At 39.2% G+C, this 20,110-nt stretch overlaps 1 protein-coding gene across 2 annotated transcripts; it reads right to left on the bottom strand.

The window, feature by feature from the left end:
- Nucleotides 1-216: 216 nt before the first annotated feature.
- On the bottom strand, nucleotides 217-19,455 carry LOC114317992 (ABSCISIC ACID-INSENSITIVE 5-like protein 2). 2 transcript variants are annotated; one of them, XM_082898703.1, is made up of 6 exons: nucleotides 19,387-19,455; nucleotides 19,125-19,213; nucleotides 18,938-19,025; nucleotides 17,831-18,690; nucleotides 17,677-17,748; nucleotides 217-678 (listed from the first exon to the last, which is right to left on the bottom strand). In XM_082898703.1, the coding sequence occupies exons 4-6, from the start codon at nucleotides 18,677-18,679 to the stop codon at nucleotides 598-600; spliced, it is 1,002 nt and encodes a 333-aa protein (XP_082754829.1). In that variant the 5' UTR covers nucleotides 18,680-18,690; nucleotides 18,938-19,025; nucleotides 19,125-19,213; nucleotides 19,387-19,455; the 3' UTR covers nucleotides 217-597. The 2 variants fall into 2 exon arrangements, with proteins under 2 accessions (XP_082754829.1, XP_082754828.1); XM_082898702.1 differs by having other exon boundaries at nucleotides 19,309-19,446.
- Nucleotides 19,456-20,110: the final 655 nt, after the last annotated feature.

Raw genomic sequence — 20,110 nt, 5'->3', positions numbered from 1 at the left:
CAAGGTTTAAAATGAAAAAATAAAATTAACTCTTGAGATTTGAACCCCGTTTTTTTTTTTCTTTCAAAATGTCAATTAGGCGACAGTAGACGTCATTTAGTAGACAAGAATAGTTTCTCCAACAAATTTCTTATCCAAACAAGGCCTTCAACCAATGATACATGTCCATTAAGAATATCTTGCAACAAAACAAAAACTTGGGCAGACAAGCTAAAATTGATGTAAAAAAATAAAAATAAATAAGGAAATACAAAATACCGAAAACAATGGCGACGCATAAACTCCCAAGTTGAATCTATAAGATGTACATCATACAAGGAAATGACTCAATGGGCTAAGATAACAGCAGCCTAGGGCAGAAGCAGATTAAGCGTATCAAGGTGGCAGCAGCTGGTGGCAGCAGCTGCTACGGAAGAAAAGTTCCCAAAGGCAGTTTCTAACCCAAACAAAAGACCAACACTAGCAATCAATAATTGGAGAAGTTTTGAGAACACTGGGGTTAGCTAATGAAAACTAGAAATGGCATATAATAAACACAATAATATGCATCTACCTATAAGGGCTCATTCATACATCAAACCAAAAAAACACGATATGTTAGAAAGAGGCCGAGCTTGCTCTCCGGAGCTGATACTTTGGTTCCGGAGGTGGTACACTCGACAATACCTTCTCCAACTCCTGTAAAAGTAAAATCACCAACAGCCCAAAAAAAAAAAAAATGAAAAAATCAGTAAACAAAAGCAAAGGTATTCAATCATATATTTGTAAGGTCGACAGTAGTAGCAATGGTATTCAACAAAACACATTTGTAGAAATAACAGGAAAGTATAAGAATAAGGGAAAGACTATGGTACACACACCCCTCAAAGGGTGTATACCGTATGCACCTTATAACTAAAGAAGAAAATTGCATAACTTCATATTTTCAGAATCATAATTAAAAATAAAAATAAAAAGTCATAACTAAACAATACATGAGGCATACCAAAGATTTCATGAGTCAAAACTAAAATAAGGTCATAACTAAAGAAGAAAATAACATAATTTAGAGGTGCACATGGTAGGGGGTGTATATAGTAGAATTTCTCCAAGAACAAACATACTCATTCTTTTCTTTTCTTTTTTTTAAGAAAAAAAAAAAGAGAGAAAAAGAAAAAGAAAATAAAAAAAGAGCAAAAAGTCTCACATTCTACACACAACTCTCCAATCCCTAGAAATTAGAAAAAGCAGGATCCTTTAAAAGGAGGAGCCATTGACATCCAAAAGGAAGCCAAAAAGAAATTTTTTCCCCACACTCTCTCAAAATCTTCACGTTTCCCAAAAAAAATTCTACCGTTTCCTTCGATGCATAAGACCCAAAGAACTGCACAAACCACACCAAAGCATCTGAACAAACAAAAGTTATACTCTCCAGCATGCAACAAGAGTGTTGCTTTCAAAATACAAAGAGACCTTCCATATTAATGAAAACTAAAGGTAAGCAGAGAAAAAAAATAATAATTGCAAGTTCATTTCTCTTGGACTAGCTAATCTTATCACAGTTCTCAGTTATATGAAATTCATCATCTTACCGTTGGTTTAAAGCAACAGAATGTCATCCAAGCACACAGATGAAACACAGATATCTTTGGTAATAAAGCAATCATATTTGGGAGAAAAAAGTAGCAGCACAGCCTTCATTAGTGGAATAAACCAAAACAGAGTTATCCACTCATAGATGACCAGATGTTAATTTTAATAAGACAATATTTCAGATCCCTAGTAAAACTCCCCTAATTTGACCCACAATGATGTGTCATGTTAGGTGTCCGTTTTAATTTGTCACACACTCAACTATGTAGGGCCCAACACCCTTGCCACATCATTGTGAGTGAATTTGTGGGTCTCTAGAATTTCTCATTTTAATAATAGGGCTATGTTTTGGAAATGTTCAAATAAGTTTAAGTTCCTTGGTCTAACCACACTCCACTTGGTTCTCTCCTACTGTTGGGAGTTCAAATTCTCTTCAATCTATTGGGGTGAAATTGGAGTGACAAATTGCACATAAGTGTCAAAAAATTTCTCCAGGGTAAAAACATGTGGAATTATGTTTCTAGGGTTGCTAAGATACCTACAAACACTGAGGCTGAAAATTTTGACGAGTTACTTTCTACTTGGAGAGCTAACAATCTAAGATTATAACTTGAGTAAATAGCTATGTGGATCAGTCCATTGATGTTCACTTGGTTAAGTTCACCACAACAAATGACATTTGAGACTCTCTCCAAGTTGTTTGTTAAACAATTTGGCCAATTGATATCAGTTGGAAATAGGAATATACAAGAGTTTTATTCGATTATGACTAATTTGTGGGATTAGATAGCCTTCACAGAGAAAAATGATAAAGAATGTGGTGTATTGCAGCACAGAGATTGGTACAATTTCTGATGGACCTTACAGATGATTTTGAAGAACTAGTAGCACTATTCTTTATCACAATCCACTTATTGGCAAAAGAAATTTGTCTTAGGGTTGCATCAGGGAAGAGGTAATATGCTTTACCTAGCCAAACAATTATGGTCACATGACCTACTAGTCATCAGATTAGTGCATAGAGCAAACAGCCCGCTCGTACACCTATGAGAGCATTCTTCTCATCAAAAGGTCATTGGAAGGCTCAATACTTTAACTATTGATTCTTCGAAACTCTGGACAACAGTAGTCTTGGAATAAGAGTGGGGATAGGCACACTGGACAATAACAATCTTGGAAGAAAACCGGTAACAGACACACTACCATTATTGCACCATTTGTAAAGGATCAATCTCAATCAATTTCCTTCTTAACAATTATACTCGGCAATAATTGCAGAAATTTCTTTCTAGCAATCAACCTATTGTCTTATTTGTCTCCTCATTTATAGGTTTGTTTTTATCAACTCAAGGTATATCTAGCTCTATTTAGGTATTTGATTCTGGTGCCACATACTATATGACTAATGATTATGGTTTTTGATTCAGGTCCTGCACACCATATGACTAATGATTACAGCATTTGATTCTTATGCTACACACCAGAGTGGAGCTAGCACGACTATTTCTATTTTTTTTTTTTTGATAACCAAGAATCTGGCCTAGGCACAACCCTTTGGACCCACACTGGGAAAGTGAACTTGGAGTTCAGGCTACCCCCCCAATTCCTCTGAACTTCATCAGTAACATGGGGAGTATACCCAAATACTAACATGTATGACTCCTCGTAGGTTACTCTTATAGAACCATAAAGTTTCAATAGCGTCCAATGATCAAAATTTCCAATATTGATCATGAATATAATATCCTTAACAAAAAGGAAGGGATATTGACCACATTGATGAGATGACTCACTTAACCTCATCACCATGGTACCGCATGAGATTGAATCTGTCATCAACAATTGTTAACTAATGCCTTAATTTCTCATATTAAAGAGAAGATGATTTTCATATATGTATTTACATTTTATAGACAAGCTTCTTTTTAAACCAACTGACAATGTAATCACAACTTTTGCAGGCAGAAACTCTTAGCAACTCCATGACACATGATGCAAACTACTTATTGACCAAGTAAAATGTAACTACAACAAAACTCTTGTTTTATTTATTTTTAATATATATAACTATAGCAAAATTTCTAATGTGACAAAAGATGATAATCCCCACAAAAAAATGAAGGCAAAAATATTAGAATAACAGAGTTTAAAAGCTCGTTTGGTTTAGATGATTTAAAATATATATATTTATATATATAAATAATAAATAAAAAAACAAATTTAGTTATGCTAATGTTTAAAAAACTCAAAAAATCAGTTCAAATAATCTAAACTAATAAGCACTAAGCTTTCCTCTGAAATCAATCTTATCAACGGAGGATGGCATACTTGGGCAATGATATCATTTCAAGACCTCTATGTAAACAAAGGGGAGAGGAGATGATTTGGCAAGCTATCACTCAGGGAGCAAGCAAGTAACCCAAGCTTCCATGAAGATAACGACAACTACATTTGCTATTGCATCAATGGGGATCTGCAGAAACCAGGGGTCCTGGACCTAGATACATGATAGGGTCTAGGTGGTGTAAAATGTAGATTCCATGAAACTAAACACAGATTTGGAGGTTTTTCTCATTTCTTTGTTCCCAATGATGAAGTTGATTTAGATAAAGCAGCAATTTGGGTATTTGAATTTTAAATTCTTGTCAAAAGTGGTCAATGTAATACTGCACTCCTCTTTTTTTAGCATTTCTTTATTTTTTAATCCTCCACCTTCATCGTATTTGTAGAAATTCAATGTATAAAAAAGAAGTAGAGAATTGTATTATTGATTGATGTGTTTTGTTGTCTATTACAATGATTCATGATTCCTATATATAGAAGAGGGTGAGTGTGTAGTAGGTAAGGAGTAGGTGAAGTGGAGGTGGTAGTGGTGTAGTGGGTTAGGTTTAGTGGAGTAGGTGAGGTGGTAGTGGTGTAGTGGGTTAGGTTTAGTGGAGTAGGTTTAAGTGGGTGAAGTAGGTGGAGAGTAGGTGGATTTTAACAGCCCCCCGCAAACTCAAGGGGGATAGGAACTAACCAACTTGAGTTTGGAGAAAGTAACAAAACAAGAAAATACATAAAAATAAAAGAGGATAAGAGACACTGTATGGGGGTGTCATAACCATGTAGAGGACACTGTATGGTGGTGTCATAACGTTGTAGAGGACACTGTATGGGGGTGTCATAACATTGTAGATGACACTGTATGGTGGTGTCATAACGTTGTAGAGGACACTGTATGGGGGTGTCATAACGTTGTAGAGGACACTGTATGGTGATGTCATAACGGTGTAGAGGACACTGGATGGCGGTGTCAGACCGATGTAGAAGACAGTTTATGGGGTCATGTCGGACCGTTGTAGAAGACAGTTTATGGGGTCATGTCGGACCGTTGTAGCAGACAATGTTGTGACAGTTGTTGTGACAGTTTACGGAGTCTTGTCGGACCCTTGTAGAAACTAACCGGAATCTATGTCGGGACAGTTTACAGAGTCTTGTCGGACCCTTGTAGAAACTAACCGGAATCTATGTCGGGACAGTTTACAGAGTCTTGTCGGACCCATAAAGGAGCTAACCGGAATCAATGTCGGGACAGTTTACAGAGTCTTGTCGGACCCATGAAGGAGCTAACCGGAATCAATGTCGGGACAGTTTACAGAGTCTTGTCGGACCCTTAAAAGGTGTGCCCAATTTTTCAAAAGGCTTGCCATCAAAAGGCGTGCCCAATTTTTCAAAAGGCGTGCCATCAAAAGGCGCGCCCACTTCATCAAAAGACGTGCCCGACAGAAAGCGTCGAGCCATCAAAAGGGGCGCCTGACACGCGGCGATGCACGTGATTGACAGAGCGCGTGTCGGCCTCGTCGTCTCTGTCTTTATAAACCAAAGCGAAGTCTGAGGCTTGGAAGCATAACAAACCAGTTGAAACCTCTTCGTTCTCTGTAACATTCTGTAACCAACCCTGCTCTGAAACACTCAGCAACCCAAAAAACATGGCTTCTTCTTCCCGTTCAGCTACCCAGAACATAGCCTCTTCTTCCCGTGGTCTGCTCACTCTCTTTCCCGACCTCAACGAGTCAACAAGAGAGATAACTGGTGCGGTGGCCTGTGAACCTCAACCAAACACCTCTGGTTTTGCTCCGTTGAACTTTCCGATGCGGTCGGTGGAGCAAAAAATGGCAGTGCAAACGGATATTGAAGCTAACCAGTATACATTGAAGTCCTGTGTTGAAACCATGACTGCGGTCACAAACTTGTCGCACCGGCTGCAGAGTAGGACAAATGAGGTGCAGCAGTTAAACGCCCAACTGGCTCTGCTCCAACGCATGTATAAGGATGCGCGAGCAGAGATAAGTGTGCTAAAGGCGGAAAACAAGGAGCTGAAGCGGAAGGCCACCGTGATGTTCCGATTTGGAGGTCCGCCATATGCTGCAGTGGAGGAGCAGGGAGTAGTGATCATGCCCAGTGGAGTGGGAAACACGGTGGCAACACCGTCAAGGGCCGCCCAGGACGGAGGCAAGAAGAAAAGACCGGCGGAATAGGCGAAGAAGTGAGGTCGGTGGGTGGCCGGCTGCAGAAAAGAAAACAAAGCTTTTGGTGTTGTGTGGTGGTTTTTTTTTTTTTTTTTTTTTTGTGTGTAAAATTGTGATCGGGGTTGATCCCTGAGATGAATAAAATATGGTTTTGTGTGCAAAGCTATATGGTATGAATGGAATTGGAAAAAGATTAAAAATAATGTGAAAGAAAAATAAAGAAAGAAATAATAAAAATATATTTGAAATCCAAAATGAAAGATGGGAGAAATAAGGAAAGTGGTTTGGAGAAAATAAATAAAAATAATGGAGGTTGAAATCAAACGGAGGAGAGATGATGATGTTTTTTTTTATTTTTATTTTATTTTTATTTTTTTTATATAATATAATAAAAAGATATATATATCTCTCCCGGTCTGCCTCCCTCCCTCGGCCTCGTAGAGCTCGAGATCCTCCAGCACAGCAGCACTTCTTCCGCTATGGAGGCCGCCACGACCCCGATAACCTCGGGTGGCCAAAACAGATCCAGACCTTCTTTGACTTCTCTTGTGTGGGAGTTACACAATCTGGAAACTTTAATGTTGAGAAAGAATTTAAGAGTGCTTGTGCAAAACCTGTCTTTGTGGACAAGCTAGGAGCCAGTCCAGAATCCATTTCAAATGGAATGCCTCTTGAAGATTTTGGGCATGGTTATCCAGATTCTAATCTCTTCTCTTCCTCTCGGACACCACACAGACAACCTCACCACCCCAGCTCCGCCGAATACTCTAGCTTCGACCACAGCTCCTAAGGCAGCACCACCTACTGTAATATCATCTCCGTCAGCTGTTCCTCTACAGTATTCTTCTCATTTATATAGTTATTTCATTTCTTCTAGTTTCTTTTTTTCTTTTCAATTGGTGTATCTATTAGTCTAGTAGCACGCTGTTGGCCTTGGGATTTCAACCATGGCTTTTGCGAATAGAAGTTAGATGAAATAAAGTTCTGTTTGATGGCACTCCTATTTTGAATGATTCCAGCATTATGAAATTTCAACTAATTTAGATTACAAACACACACACACACATATTATGAACCTGTTACTCTAATTTCCGAATACTTTATAAAATTGATTGCAGAACAATGACGAGAGGTTTAATTCTTTCTTGATCAAACTTCCAAATGTACAGAAACAGGCTACATTTCTTTTCTGTAAGCCCTAAATAGATGCATGCACATGATATATCTAAGATTTCAACTCATGAGAAGACAAGAAACCTCTGAATATTTTTAGAGAAAGAATGTCCTTTCTCTTATATCTGACCTGAAATTTTTCACTCCCACCTCATGCTTCCAATAATAAAACTAAATAAGGGGTAATTTATATGAAACAGTCCAATATTAGAACAAACCAAACCATGAACACATCCCTAAATAAACATATCTATATATACACTTATTCACATACAATACAATATAATTTAAACTAATTACAATAAGCCCTTGTAACTTTTGAGAGAAAGAATGCCCTTCCTCTCTATTTTGAAAGCTCCTTTCACTCCCACTTAATGATTTCAGTTTCAAAATGAATAGGGGTTAGTTCATAAGAAACAGTCCATTATATTTGGACTGCCACCTAAATTCTATTTAAGTCCTCCCCGAAGTATGAGAGTACTAAAGCACATTTATCTTTAATGTTACCTTTGGATTCAGGGGATGTGACGGATGTGATCAGAAGTGCTTGAACTCCCCTTGTTTGAGCGTTTAAAAAGTAGGAGGGGAAGGGGTTAAAAGGTATGGTCAAAGCCCTTTCATCGATGGGGAAGTGCAGGGGAGTTAACTGACTGCCAATTTTGTCCCGCTATTAATCGGAAGAAGTGAATTCCAGTTACGCACTCTTCGACACATAAGAATAAAATATTCCTCATTTCCCTTCTCCACAACCATTACCACCTCCACTCCACTATAACCACCAATGAATAGAATGTGTGTTTGAGACTTGTCTCCATACACATACCCCACGTTTGGTTGCATATCCCAATATCGTAAAATTTAGGTTTAGGAAAATCTAACACTTGGACACACTCACCCGTACCAATACTCATACCCAGGTCTCTGTAACACAGGATATGGCGCTAAAAGTATCCATCATAGAAATCTACATAGAGAATTCAAATGATAAAACATATGCCATCAACTTAAAAAATTACCAAAACCAAGTAGAAACACATGATAGTTCAATCAGAATGTATAGCCGCTGATCTATTTAGATATTAACTACATTTAGACATCTGTAAGGCAAATTGTTTGTTGAACAATGTAAAACTTCCACAATCATCTGAAGCAATTATAGCAGTCCAACGATAGCTGAAAGAACCATTGCAGTGAATTAGATGGTCAAAACAGCGAAGGTGAGTATAATGTCTGTCAACAGTGAAGATGAGCCAATTAGGATGTCAAAAAGGGAATAACATGTCAGTGGGAATGAGGCACAAATTTACAAAAGGGTGGGAATCTTTGGGAAATATTTTTTAATATTATTTTTATTCCTCGTATTCTTGTATTCTCTTTTACTTTGACTATTTACTGAAGCAATGCCTATCAAAGCATGAACTCATGCAATACACGCTAAGTGCTAACATTTCCCATTTCAAGAGAGATGATGCGAATGTTCAAGAACCAAGCCACGATAGAAAGAACTTTCTTGTCCAGACAAAGCTGCTAATATTGATTCAAATAGCCAACCCTTGCCCTTGACTTAGCTGCAACTTGTCTGATTCAACTAGGCAACTCTTTAAACGCTTACTCATTCTTGTCCTTTATTATCCTCTCATCCTTCTTTATTTTTGGTTGATTTGGCTTTGAGAAAAGCATTTGCATCAACTTTGACTCCTCATAGTCTATCTCACAGATTCTTCCTGCATTTTCGAACCCTCTCTCATCTCATCATTTCCTTTTTTGGAATTATGGAAGGTGATAGTGAGGTGGCTGGAGAAAGCCTTCTTCGAAGATGGTAGGCATAAAAGTGGCACAGGATCACAAGAGTTTGAGCAGGTGAAAGCAAAGCAACCTTCAGTGAGAGGATGGCAGTGGAGTTGTTCTCAACCAGAGGTGAATGAGAATGGTAGATAACTCTTTAACAGATAAATGAGGTCTCATAATGTAATGGAGACGAACCATGGGGCCTAGCTCAGCAATGCGCAATATTCTATGTTGAGGGATAGATTGCTCAACCCCCTTGGTTTAACAATCTAATGGTTTCCTAACTACCCACTATGTTGATGGTCAAACCTCAGGAGTTGTATCATGGAATGCAGAAGATAGGTATGCTAAGCTGTGAAAACTGTATCATGCCATTGCAGTGGGTAGGTATGATACATTATTCGGAGAATCAAATGTTTTGGTCAAGACCTGATGTCGTGTTCTTGTGGTGTGAGAATATGCCTATATTCAGTGTTCTCATTTTCCTTTTAGGATTAGAACTTAGTATTCTATATCTATCAGATGTTCTATATCTATTAGAATTCTATATCAATGATGTATTTGTTTAGGATTAGGAATTAGTGTTCTATATAAGTGATGTATTCTTTGTTCAATTAATTCAATTGAATATACAGTTTTATTCAGAAAACTAACAAGGTATCAGAGCTTGGTTCGAAACCTGAAGGACTCGAAACCCTAGCAGTCATCTCTGATTCTGATCTCTGGTCTCACGAAGTCGACCTATCTGAGTTGGGTACTTCATCTGGTTTTTTCGTCTTCTTCATCTAGTCATCGCAGTTCATCATCGCAATTCGTCTGGATCTTTAGTGTTTGTTTCGCTGCCATTGGGTGTTCATCAAAGTCGTATTTGTCACCAGAATTGCAATCCGACAACACGTTGACCCATCTGGTTCGTGCGAGGGATCTTTCTCTCTCTCGTTTTGGTTCACGAAGGTCTCTCTCTCTCGCACCTCTATCTGACCTTGTTTTCTCGCTCGACTTCTGGTTCTCTCTCTCTAGCTGTGTCGATCGAAGCTCTTCGTCATTGGTCTCTGGTTCTCTGCTTCAACTTACTGGACTTTACTTCAACTTCTGGTTCTCTAGTTGGTTTCAATCCCTTACCTTTCTGGTTATTATGATGTCTTTAGCTCCAGATGAGTGTGCCTTCTGCCATCAGAGGGTCCCAAGAAGGGATGTCTATCTAGCTCGTATTCTCAGCAATCTCGGACCCAGTTTTGCCCTTCTTCTCCGAGTAATTTTTAGGCTTTCGCCGGTTCTACTGCATCTGCTGCATCTCCTGATCTTGACTTGGCTTCCTTGAATGCTCAGATTAGTCAGCTTCAGCATACTGTGTCTACCTCTCAGCTATCCCCGTCTTCCTCAGTTATTTCCTCTCTTCATTCAGGTTTGCTTGGGTCTTCTTCAGGTATCTCTTCGTCTGTCTGGATTTTTGTCTTTGGTGCTATGAAGCACGGGTACTCCAAAAATGATGCCGTACGAGTACCGGGTGCGTACCAGGTGCGGGTACGTGTACCGGTACGGCTGCACGCGTACCGGGTACCGCCAAAGAGGGTCCGGTACGTTTGGTACATTTGGGTACGGCATGGGTACGCCGTGGGTACGGAAGGGTACGCCATGGGTACGGAAGGGTACGTCGGGGCAAAAAATCAAATTGTAAAGAAATTGAGGAGCATCAGAGCAATTTATTTATGTTCTTTATTAAAAAAAACAAAAATAGAGAGTTATTTTGTAATATTAAAAATATATACAGACCTAGGTTTATTGGAGAGCATTGTAATCTTCAATCTCAGTTCTTCATTCGAAATCCTCATCCCTGCCAGTGAGTTCCTTGAGAGCAAGACGAAAAGAGTCGACTAAGGGCTTGGGGGTCTCGGAGGGTTTGGAGTGAAAGATTTCGAGGGTGAAGAGGGAGTCGTGGAAAGGAAGGGAGAGAGGGAGGACGAAGTGCTCGTTCCAGAATGGTCCGGTGCTGCTGGGTTAGGTTGATTTGCTGAGAGAGAGAGAGAGAGAGAGAGAGAATGGTCAGGTGCTGGAATTGTCTTCGTTGAATTGAACTGGTATGGAAATTGGTAAAGTGTCTTGTTTTTATTTACACCCCCCTCTCTCTCTCTCTCTTTCTCTCTCTACAGTATAATATAAATTAAACACCGACTTAACCTTTTGAAGGGAAAAAAAAATTATAAAAAATAATAATAATTTAGAATTTCAATTTAATGATAAATCAAACTTTTAATTTTTAATTATTTTAATTTTAATTTTTAATTTTTAAAATGATATTAATTATGACCATTTGACAATTATATTTAGTTTTGTAATTCTCTTTTTAGTTTTGATATTAAATTTTAATTTGTAGATTGGATCCTTTAATCATAATTATAAAAACAAAAATAAAAAATATCGACGTACCGCAGCGGTACCTGTATCATACTTTTTTTGAGTTTTGGCGTATCGGCGTACCCGTACTGTACTCGTACCGGCACCCGTGCTTCATAGCTCTGGTGCCTCTCATCATATGACTCCCCCATCTCTTATTACTTCAAAATTGTACTCCCCCTCCTTTTCCTATTGTTGTTAATGCTATCAATGGGTTTGGTATGTCTGTTATGTCTGTTTGGTCTATCTTACCGTCTGCTGTCTGTTGTCTCTATTCCATCTGTCCTTTATATTCCTCAGTTCTCTGTCAGTTTATTATCTATCAAGTAGTTTGATGCCTACGATTTTGATATTATCTTTTCTTCTTTTATCTGTTCTGTGAAGGATCGGATGTCCAAGCAGCAGATTAAGACTGGCCGTAGAGTTGGAGACTTCTATGTGGTGGAGAGCTTGCATCTGCCTATGACAACTTCTCAAATTGCTTTTTCATCTTTTTAATTAGATTCTTTGTCCACTCCTTTCTGCATGTGGCATTCTAGATTAGGGCATTTGTCTGCTGACCGCTTACGGTCTTTAGCTCAGTAGGGTATATTGGGTAAAGTTTCTCCTAGTAAACTTACTGAATGTCAGGGGTGTAAACTTGCCAAAATGACAACCTTACCTTTTCGTAAAAGTACTTCTATATCTGATACACCGTTTTCTTTAGTTCATACTGATATTTGGAGCCCTTCTCCTGTTCTCACCAAAGGGGGTTCTGCATACTATGTGTCATTTGTTGATAATTGCACTCATTACACTTGGGCTTATCTTATGACTCATAAGTCCGACTTCTATCAGATATATGGTACCTTTCAGTCTATGATTACTACTTGGTTTGGGTCTACAATTAAAGTGTTATGGTCTAACTTGGGTGGGGAATATTTTAAAAATGAATTCTATGAGTATTTGGCCAATTTGGATACTATTCACCAAACTTCCTGTACAGATACACCAACCCAAAATGGTCGAGCCGAGCATAAACACCGTCATCTCCTTAAGACAGCTAGATCTCTTCTTCTCTCTACCTCAGTTCCGACTCTATTCTGGGGGGAGGCAGTTCTTACTGCTGCTTTTCTTCTCAACCGCATGCCTACTCCCCTTCTTTCTGGTCGGTCTCCTTATGAGGCTTTGTTCTCCCAAATTCCTAACTATTCCCTCCTTCGTGTGTTTGGGTTTGCCTGTTTTGTCCTTCTTCCCCGCAAGGATAGGACCAAACTTAGTACCCGGTTTGTCCTTAGTGTCTTTTTGGGTTATAGTCCTGCTTAGAAAGGCTATCGGTGTTACAACCCTGTTTCCCGTCATCTTTATGTCTCCCATCATGTTTCTTTTCTCGAACGTCTACCTTACTTTCAGCTTCCTCCTCTCACCGCTCTAATTTCCAAAGAGGATTTGGTTCATATTGATCTGTTTCCTTCTAAGGTCCCGTCCGATAAGTACATCTCCACAGTTCCTCCTAAGCTTGTTCCATTTTCATCTTTTTGCTTCCGACTCTGCTTTATTTCTAAGACATACCTCGGTTGGTTTTGTTTTACTCTTACTATATGTAGATGATATGTTTATCACTGGCTCTGACTCTTCTGCTATCTCTGAGGTCAAGCAGTATCTCTTTTGTACCTTCGAAATGAAGGATCTGGGACCATTGCGGTATTTTCTTAGTATTGAGGTGGCTTCTTCTTCCAAGGGTTACTTTCTGTACCAAGCTAAGTATGCCAACGAGCTTATCCATCGTGCTAGACTTACTGACACTAAGCTTTCTGATACTCCCATTGAGCTTAATGTGAAGCTCAACACTACTGATGGTGGTCCTCTAGACGATCCTATGTTATTTCGCGAGCTTGTGGTTTGCTTAGTCTATCTGACAGTTACTCGCCTGATCTTGCCTATGTTGTCCATGTGGTTAGTCAGCTTGTTTCTGCTCCTCGCTCTACACATTAGGCTGTTTTGCCTCGAATCCTTCGTTATCTTCGCAGTACTATCTTTCAGGACTTGCTATTCTTTTCTACTTCTTCCTTAGATTTGGTGGCCTCTGCTGATGCTGATTGGACTGGTGATGTTAATGATCGTAAATCTATTTCTAGTTTCTGTATGTTTCTTGGCAATTCCCTGATTTCTTGGAAAAGCAAAAAACAAACCGTTGTTGCCCGTTCTATTGCCGAAACTGAGTATCGTGCTATGGCTCATGCTACTGCTGAAATTGTCTAGCTTCGTGGTCTCTTATCTGACTTGAGCGTCCCTCAGTCTTCCCCGACCTCTCTCTATTGTGACAACCAAAGTGCTATTCAAATTGCTCATAACACTGTATTCCATGAACGGACAAAACACATTGAGATTGATTGTCACTTCACTTCCTTTTGTCTCTTCGACTCTGCAACTTGCTGACTTCTTCACCAAGACTCACACCACTGCTCGGTTTCGGTTTTTTCTTGACAAACTCTCAGTGTTTTCTGCTAAAACACCTTGAGTTTGAGCGGGGGTGTGAGAATATGCCTATATTCAGTGTTCTCCTTTTTCCTTTTAGGATTAAGACTTAGTGTTCTACATCTATTAGATGTTTTATATCTATTAGAATTCTATATCAGTGATGTATTGGTTTAAGATTAGGAATTAGTGTTCTATATGAGTGATGTATTCTTTATTCAATTAATTCAATTGAATATACAGTTTTATTCAGAAAACTATCAGTGGAGGCTCCCCTCTCCCAAAGACCGATCAAGGTGAAAGTCCCTTCAAGGAAGGGGATGGAAATGCACCTTGAGAAATCCTTGACTCTAGCCTCACAGTCATTGATTCTCTGGTGATCCTGAATAGGACCGTGGGATGCTTAGGTCAACCCTAAGGGGTTTCTGGGTGCTTCTCCTAATTTAAGTTGGTGAGGAACATCAAGATGCCTTTCTGGAGACCATGTATAGGAGACCGATGAAGACTACTCGAAGGGGGTCACCCAAACAAGTCAAGGTGAATCCAAGCAGACATCACAAGAGGGGCATGCTTGGCCACAGAATAAGGATGCCTAATCACCTTTGAGGAACACGTATAGAAGAGTAGTGTGCTCAAAGGAGAACTGCTTAGTCGAGCCAAGAGGCACTAAGCTCATCAACTGCAAATGGAAAAAGTGGCTCGCTTAAAAGGAGGATCCTCAGTAGTGAAAAGGGGTCTTGTGAGTGGCCTAAAGGATGTCTTAGCCTTGCGCACCTAGGTTCAAGCTAGGGCATAGAGTGAGCTATCCTTGATAGGCGTAGTTGTAATCCGAAGGGGAGCATGTTAGAGAAACACTACTGGTCCAACTGACACCTCATAAGGTTGGCACGTGGCACCTTGCTAATCGAATATGTTAGCTTGCCAAGATGTGGCAATGCCACAAGGCAGAATTGTATGTCCAGACCCACAAGAAAAAACTTCGTTTACTGTATTTGTAGTTTTGCAGTGTATAAGAATTCAAAACCCTTTATTTCTCTCAAATTACACGTGACCATCACCAAATTAAATGTAACTGTAACCTTTTCAAATGAAAATCCATGAGCAGTGAGTACATGCTTGTTTAAATCCAACAACTATTATATCATGGTTATATTTTTTCAAAATAAGGCTAAAAGGTCATCTTTAAGGTTTGATAGTCTTGATAATATACAGAGAGGGCTGATAAATTATGTGTTACTTTGAATTTCTGAAAGCATATAGTTCTTTGTTTTCTCTTTGATGGATGTACTCAAATTTGTAGACATGTGTCTTCTTGCCTTAGGCTAGCACCTTGCATTACCCTAGGCTCCAAGAGTGTGCTACAAGACTTCAATGACTTTCCGTGAGTCAACTTTTGTCTAAGAGGGAGTCCGTTTTTATTTGGTGCAAGCCTGGGTGAAAGGGAAGCATTGACCTCCCTTCTCATCAGGAAAGGGATTATGTTGGGCAAAGAGCAGAATAGAAGCAATTTACAATGTTGATGACCGAGGGGTTCTAAATCAGTTTGATGAATTGGCTTATTCTAGCAAGGATACAAAAGCCAAAAATAAAAGAAAGATCTATGTTACATTGACTTCAAAATAAATCAAGTACACACGTTGGACACTTGACACCTAGATAAAGGGTATAAGATGTGTCTGATACTTCCAATCAGATATGTCCTGAGCAAGAAATTCTACTCCCCAAGTGTACCTGTGTCAATAGGATATGACAAGAGTAAGGGTGTAGGATATGTGTCCAATACCCGTACCAATGTAGACATTTGGATCTTCTAATATTATTTAATGTTTGAAGAAGAATATGCTCACGTTTGCCAATAAAGAAACATTTTTAGCTTCTTACACGAATAGAAGATATAAATTTATATTTTTTTTAGACCCCATTTGGTTTGAAGTACATTTCTAAATAATCTACAAGATATTACCTAAGAATATTATACAATATGTAGTATAATATAATACAATATGTCATATATATATACATACTTAAAAGGTGTCCCCATACCCATACAACTTTTGGATACATATTCTAATATCCTAAGATTTAGGTGTAACAAGATCTGACACTTGGTTACACATCCGCACTTGATATTTGTACCCAAGTCCATATAACATAGTCCAAAGGAATCAATTTACCACATCTTTCTAGTTCTTTTCTTTCATTTTTTGTTTTTGTATTTTTTACTTCTGTACGGGGAGCAAATATTCCGGCAAGCCCGTACTCCTTTCTTCCGAGCTCCGTCGATGTCCGATCACCTGCGAGCAAATAACGGTGAGCTACCCGGCGGTGTGTGGCCGGAAAAACCCTCCGACGATCAAGTTAGCACACACCTTAGGATGGATAGAGAGAAGGGAGAGAGTGTTTGAGTGTAAGAATTCCTTACAGAGATGTTCGTGTATATCGCGTATGGGGGGCGCAGACATGCTTACATACCTTCTGAGCCCCATATCCACTCCCAGTCATCTCCTGACACGTGGCTCTGCTATCCCATCTGTCAGTGTAAACCTTGCCGATCATCACCTAATCTCAACTGCCTGACTTCACAGCTGGAGCTCGGCAGCCAAGCTGCTCTACTACGGCCATGCCATGCTTCATACCCAAGCGCCTAACCGGATAAACACATGGAGGACCGGGCTAGGCGGCATCCCGACAGAGCCTAGCCCGGGTACCTCCTTTGGTCGGCCTTCCTGCCGGTCAAACAGTCTCCTCGGTTGACCACGCCTTTCCGGGCGCCGGTCACTCAGCTTGTCTGGCTTCAGCCATCTCCTGATCAGGCAGCTCGGTCCAACCAAGCGCTATCTAGCCGAGCTCCTTCTTGGGCCGGGGCGGCTCACACTTGGCCCAAGTTCTGCCCGGCCCAAGTTCTGGCAGCCCACCTCTTGGCGGATGGTCAATCATCTCGGCCCCATGCACCGTTGGGCTCTCAATCTGCTCGGCCGTTACCTCGGCCCAACTCCTGATCATAAATCACCCTCTCAACTTCTTTTCTTTTTGCCTTAAAAAGTTTCACCATGTCTTTCTAGTTCAATCATCCCGTGTATTCTAAAAAAGCACCACACCACTGAAAAATAACTTCGAACCCTCAACCCAAACTTGTCTTAGGCATACATCCTACCTCAGTTCAGTAGTCAGCAAGCAGGATTTATTCCTACAATCTGGAAACCAAATATAACTGAAGTCTGCAAAAATGACAAGACGGTTGGATGGTCAACCATAGAAACCATTCTTTGTCTATCCCTTTTAGATAAAGTATATACTATAGGCTCGATTTTCTGGACATTGATCAACTTTAAATTGGCCCTAGAATTAATACATATTGCATAATTATCCAACAGTCGATCATTTGATTTACAAGCATTACAAGACATGATCAATCCAAGACATTGAGTAAACACATCGGATACATAACCTAATTTCCATGATAAAGCACAAATCAAATGGGGGAAAAGTACTTGCCAAATAATCACTTCAAAAGTATCTTAATAACTTCGGTAATGATTGTCTGGCATCCATCAAGTGTATTTGTGTCTATTTCATGATTCAAAATTAGTGGCAAATCAAGTTGTAATAGATTAGGTTTACTTCAGGAAAGCAAATAGCAACTCACAGAAAAATAAACATTATATTAACATGCCATTTGTTTTCACTATCACATCCAAAAAATAATATAAACAAACACAAAATTAGGCATAACTGGTAAGACAGTAAACCATGAAATGCTAAATTTTTTTGTAGAAGATACCTTCTGTCTCTTAAGCCTTTCGTTCTCCTCTTCTAGACGTGAAACCTTGTTCTCCAGCTCATGTGTGTAAGCCTGCCCATTCAACATATGTATTTCGCACAGCCGTGCATAAAAGAAAGGGAATCACAATGCACTCAAAGATTTGAAATCTAACCTGTTTCCTCGCTCTTGACCGGGCTGCCGATTCCCTATTCTTTATCATTCTCTTCTGCCTCCTTTCAACAGTTCTCTCAACAACATCTCCGGGGGCAACCCTTTTCCGTCCGGGAGTCTGAGTGTCCGATAATGTACCCATTAAAGGGGATGTCGACATGGTCATTTGGGTTTCAGGGTAAGCCGAATCCATAATTGGGTTCACACCAATAGGAAGAGCCTGTTGAATTGAATGGCCCGGCATGAAAACAGCTAGCATGTTCTGGTGTTGTTGGTGCTGTTGGTGCTGATGAATTGAGGAGTATTGCATCCACTGAGCTTGTTGTTGGGGCAATGCGATTGGATCGGCCCCTAAAACAAGACCAGAATTTTTCTTCCCTGGCGAAGATTCAGCAACCACACCTGCCTTAACCAAGAAGTCCTCCAATGTCATCTCCCCAAGAGTGGTTTGTCTTTCTTGGGCTTTCCTATTGAGATTATTCTGCTTTTGCCCCATTTGAATATCTTGCCACACCTCATCAACAGTCTTCTTGCTCAGATCCCTAGACAGAGTAAGGCTCGATTGCCGATGCGGAGCGGAGACTGATGCAAGTTGGTTATGCTGTGAAGCTGCATAATCAATCCCACTCATTCCATGAATAGCTTCGGCGGTCCACACGCTCTTGAGAAGCTCATCAAGATTCATGCTGCTAAGTGGTTTCCCCAAATTCCCTAATTGCTGCTGAACCTCATCTAGGGTGAGGCTGTACAAGGACCCTTGCCGGGACAATGCATGCGATTTCTGCTCTTGGATTTCACCACCATCACCGCCACTACCACCACCTTGAGATCCCATTTTCTGAGCACCCATTCACCAACCCTCTACACACACCAATAATCAATCATTCTGAAAATCAGTCTCAAAACCCTTTAATCAATTACAAACTTAACTCCTAATTTGCAATCTCTAAAGCCAAACATGGATTAATACCAACTACATTGAATCCATAGACTTCAACTAAAAATATTATAAGGACCTAATAACAGAGTAAGAGAGAGAGATCACAGTGAAACCCAGATCAAATTAAAAGCAAATGTGTAAAGATAGAAAATGTAGCAGCAGACTCACCAGAATCAATTAGAAACTCAACTCCTAATTTGCAATCTCACCCAATACATTGAATCCACAAACTTCAACTACAATTATCAACAAGTACCTAATAACAGAGTGAGAGAGAAATCAGAGTAAAACCCAGATCAAATTAGAAGAAAATGTAGAAGCAGAATCATCAGAATCAGATCAGAAGTTACAATACCCAGAGAGAGAATCCAGAAATGAATCAGCTTGCATGCAAAGACATATGTCCAACATTCCACATAAGCCAACAAAACCCACAAACCATGCCTGCAAAAACCAAGTCTTCTCAATCTATCTCACACCAATTTGTTTATACATTTATTTGGGAATTTAAATATATACATAAGGATTCAGATACAGACCCACATTCTATTTTCTAGTTTTCTAGAAGAATATATACTCAGACACACATATATGAAAGAAGAGAAAAAAAAATTTACACAAATGGGATGGATAGAAGGAAAATCCAAACACATAGATACGCATGCATAGACACAATTGCACAAATACATATTCTGACTTTCGGAATTAATAATGATAAATAATTAAAATATTGTTATTATTATTATTATTATAAAAATGAGAACAAAATGAACAGAAGAAAATTAAAAAATTGAAACTTTACTTGCACGCCGCACGATCCGATCTGAATCTTTTTAAAAAAACTGAGAATTTTTTTAAGGATTGTTTGTGGGTGGTCAAGTTGGGTCTCATTTAAGAAATTAATTATTTTAATTTTTTTATAAAAAATAAAAGAATAATGTTATATATATATATATATCGATTGGTATACTAATTAGTATATTAACAAATAATATGACATAATTTTAAATATTTTAAATATTTATAATTTATATAATGAATAGGTCATAATTTTAAAATAATAAATCATGTGGTCGACGAGTCCTGAGTAGAGGTTATTCATTCTAAATGGGTTGTGCCCCGTATTGGCTCTCCTATGTTCCAAATTGTTAAGAAAATTAAGTGTTGCAGGGATGGGCTAAAAGTTTGGAGTAAGGAGCACTTTGGAAATAACAAATTGGAAATTGCTCTCCTTAAATCAAAGCTCTTGTCTCTTCAGTCACAACCCTGAACAAAAGAAAATATGCAGTCAAAAGCCAAGTAAAAGTTGATCTTGAAATAGCTCTTATTAGGGTGGAAATG

The sequence above is a fragment of the Camellia sinensis genome, chromosome 12 (genome assembly GCF_055761805.1).
Source record: "Camellia sinensis isolate YWXY chromosome 12, ASM5576180v1, whole genome shotgun sequence".
Lineage (NCBI taxonomy): Eukaryota > Viridiplantae > Streptophyta > Magnoliopsida > Ericales > Theaceae > Camellia > Camellia sinensis.
This window is presented reverse-complemented; position numbering and strand designations above follow the sequence as displayed.

What these genes read in the sequence shown, in the direction of transcription:
- LOC114317992 (XM_082898703.1), bottom strand. Translation starts at nt 18,679, where the DNA reads ATGGGTGCTCAGAAAATGGGATCTCAAGGTGGTGGTAGTGGCGGTGAT. An exon ending in GGTCAAGAGCGAGGAAACAG is followed by an intron (nt 17,749 to 17,830) that starts GTTAGATTTCAA and finishes TTGAATGGGCAG; the next exon opens with GCTTACACACATGAGCTGGA. An exon ending in AAAGGCTTAAGAGACAGAAG is followed by an intron (nt 679 to 17,676) that starts GTATCTTCTACA and finishes TTACTTTTACAG; the next exon opens with GAGTTGGAGAAGGTATTGTC.